The following is a 2856-nucleotide window of genomic DNA, read 5'->3' as shown; positions in this document are numbered from 1 at the left end:
GGGGGGGTTTTTCAGCTGCAGGGACAGGACGCCTGGTTGCAATCGAGGGAAAGATGAATGCTGCCAAGTACAGGGATATCCTGGACGAAAATCTTCTCCAGAGTGCTCAGGACCTCAGACTGGGCCGAAGGTTTACCTTCCAACAAGACAATGGCCCTAAGCACACAGCTAAAATAACGAAGGAGTGTCTTCACAACAACTCCTGTTCTTGAATGGCCCAGCCAGAGCCCTGACTTAAACCCAATTGAGCATCTCTGGAGAGACCTAAAAATGGCTGTCCACCAACGTTTACCATCCAACCTGACAGAACTGGAGAGGATCTGCAAGGAGGAATGGCAGAGGATCCCCAAATCCAGGTGTGAAAAACTTGTTGCATCTTTCACAAAAAGACTCATGGCTGTATTAGATCAAAAGGGTGCTTCTACTAAATACTGAGCAAAGGGTCTGAATACTTAGGACCATGTGATATTTCATTTGTTCTTTTTTAATAAATCTGCAAAAATGTCAACAATTCTGTGTTTTTCTGTCAATATGGGGTGCTGTGTGTACATTAATGAGGAAAAAAAATTAACTTAAATGATTTTAGCAAATGGCTGCAATATAACAAAGAGTGAAAAATTTAAGGGGGTCTGAATACTTTCCGTACCCACTGTATATATATATACACTACTTTTCACAGGTTTGGGGTTGATAAGGCTCTATTTATTTGATCAAAAATACAGTAAAACAGTAATATTGAGAAATATTATTACAATTTAAATGTACTGTTTTCTATTTTAATATATTTCTGCATCACATGGTCCTTCAGAAATCTTTCAAATGTTGAAAACAGTTGTGCTGCAATCATTTTGTTTAAACTATGATACTTTTCAGGATTCTTTGATGAAAAGAAAGTTCAAAAGAACAGAATTGATTTGAAATTGAATTATTTTGTAACATAATGCCATTGTATGTTACTTTTGATCAATTTTATGCATTCTTGCTGAATAAAAATAATAATTACAAGAATATTACTGACCCCAAGCTTTTGAACAATGATATAATGTAATATAACGTATAAAACGTAATGTAATTACGTTATATATAACGTAATGCATTATAATGTAATATAATATAATGTAATTTGTAAAGATTTGTAAACTAACATTTCCTTTTCTAGCTATTATTATTATTATTATTATTATTATTATGATTATATTCATTGCAGTTACATAAATTTCCTTGAGTTTCTGTTCATTTAACTGTACCTCCTAATAAATTCAAATGCGTCATGTTTGCTACCTTAATCCAATTCAAATTCAGGAATTTAAAAATATGTCTCAATTCAATTCTAAATGGCACACATCCCTGGTTCCTGTCAATTATATTTAAATGCCGTATAACATTTCACTAAAGAGGCAATCTCGATTATGTTGTGTAACATGAGATTTGTTCGCGTTTGTGATGAGAGACCATGTTACACCACTCAGGCTAATATGACAACATCTAATTTTCTCAGGCAACTTCAGAGTGCACCCGATGGCTACAAACTCAAATCCGGCCCCTGAACAGTCTGCAGCTACACTCACACGAGAGGGTAAGTGGCTGTTTCACATGGATATGCACACACACACACACACACACACACACGCACACACACCTCTGCTTCCAGTCTGACAACTGAAGACTGATTTCCTATGACACCATTTCAGAGTGACTATATTCTCTGGGTCAGTGTAGAGCCATCCGCTGCTTCTCATTTACACTCTCTCTGCCTGCTAGATCTGAGGCAGGAGGCTGCGACAAAGTCCCAAGCTCTGGTCCAAGCTAAAATAGAGCCTTGCTATTAGGTAATTTCATAGGAAATAGCATTATGGATTTAATGGGTAATAATTAAAACTCTATTTCCAATAAATACTCATTTTTACATACTTACTAATTGTTTAGTTTGATAATTGCTCCAACTCGTTGAACTTAAAAACTGCAATTTCGAGTCTCTAATGGTAACACAGCCATAAAATATAATGCACTAAACACAGTGCTCCTGTAAATGTACTGTTCCCCACTATAACACTCATAGTTTCAAAATAGTGTGCCTGATCTTCCCCTCATCCCTCTCAATGAACATTAATGGTTCTAGCATTGAGCAGCTTCCTGTACTATGCCAGTCCCACTTCTTGTTCTATCAGTCTGTACATGAGTCACCTGCATGAGGCCCACAACACAGGTCAGGTTATTAAAATCATAAAATAAACACAATCAAATTTGCCCAGCAACTTTACTGGAATTACCTGATTTATCTGCCTTTTTAAATATGATTAAATTATCACTTTTATTTTAATTTTAGTCTTAGAATTATTATTAATAATAATAATAACACTAGTTGGCTAAAACTACAAAAAAAATTAAGATACTTCTTGACCCCTCTCAACATCTGTTGGTTTCCAGGGTTCACACAGTCTTGTAAAACCTGGATATACGAGTTGGTATAATTTTAAAAGTGTGATTTCTAGACCTGGAAAAAAATCTTAAAATGCCTTGGTCATTTTCATAAATACATTATTAAATTTCATGACTATACATTTTACTGGTTATGCCAAGCTCAAATAATTATAATATTTTTTCAGGCAGAGATTTTGAGTAAAAAATAAAATAAAATAGAAATAGAAAATAAAAATAAAAATAAATAAAAAACTAACAAATATTTATTATTATTAATTATTACTTATTTACTTTTATTATTACTTTCATTTAGCAAGCATGCTTTAAATTTATCAAAAGTAATGATAAAGACATTTATAATGTTACAAAAGATTTCTATTTCAGATAAATGCTGTTCTTCTGAACTTTCTATTCATCAAAGAAACCTGAAAAAAA

General features: G+C 33.6%; 1 protein-coding gene across 1 annotated transcript in view; it reads left to right on the top strand.

Annotated features, from left to right (window-relative positions):
* kncn (kinocilin) overlaps positions 1 to 2856 on the top strand; it is a 12696-nt gene that overhangs the window by 5037 nt on the left and 4803 nt on the right. Inside the window, exon 3 of the mRNA XM_016502165.1 lies at positions 1499 to 1576. Within this exon, the coding sequence (XP_016357651.1) occupies positions 1499 to 1576 (78 nt within the window). The remainder of the gene's footprint in view (positions 1 to 1498; positions 1577 to 2856) is intronic.

Source organism: Sinocyclocheilus anshuiensis, unplaced genomic scaffold (genome assembly GCF_001515605.1).
Source record: "Sinocyclocheilus anshuiensis isolate Anshui unplaced genomic scaffold, SAMN03320099.WGS_v1.1 scaffold718, whole genome shotgun sequence".
In the NCBI taxonomy this organism is placed as follows: domain Eukaryota; kingdom Metazoa; phylum Chordata; class Actinopteri; order Cypriniformes; family Cyprinidae; genus Sinocyclocheilus; species Sinocyclocheilus anshuiensis.
The sequence above is the reverse complement of the archived record's forward strand: the minus strand, read 5'-3'. Positions and strand labels throughout refer to the sequence as shown.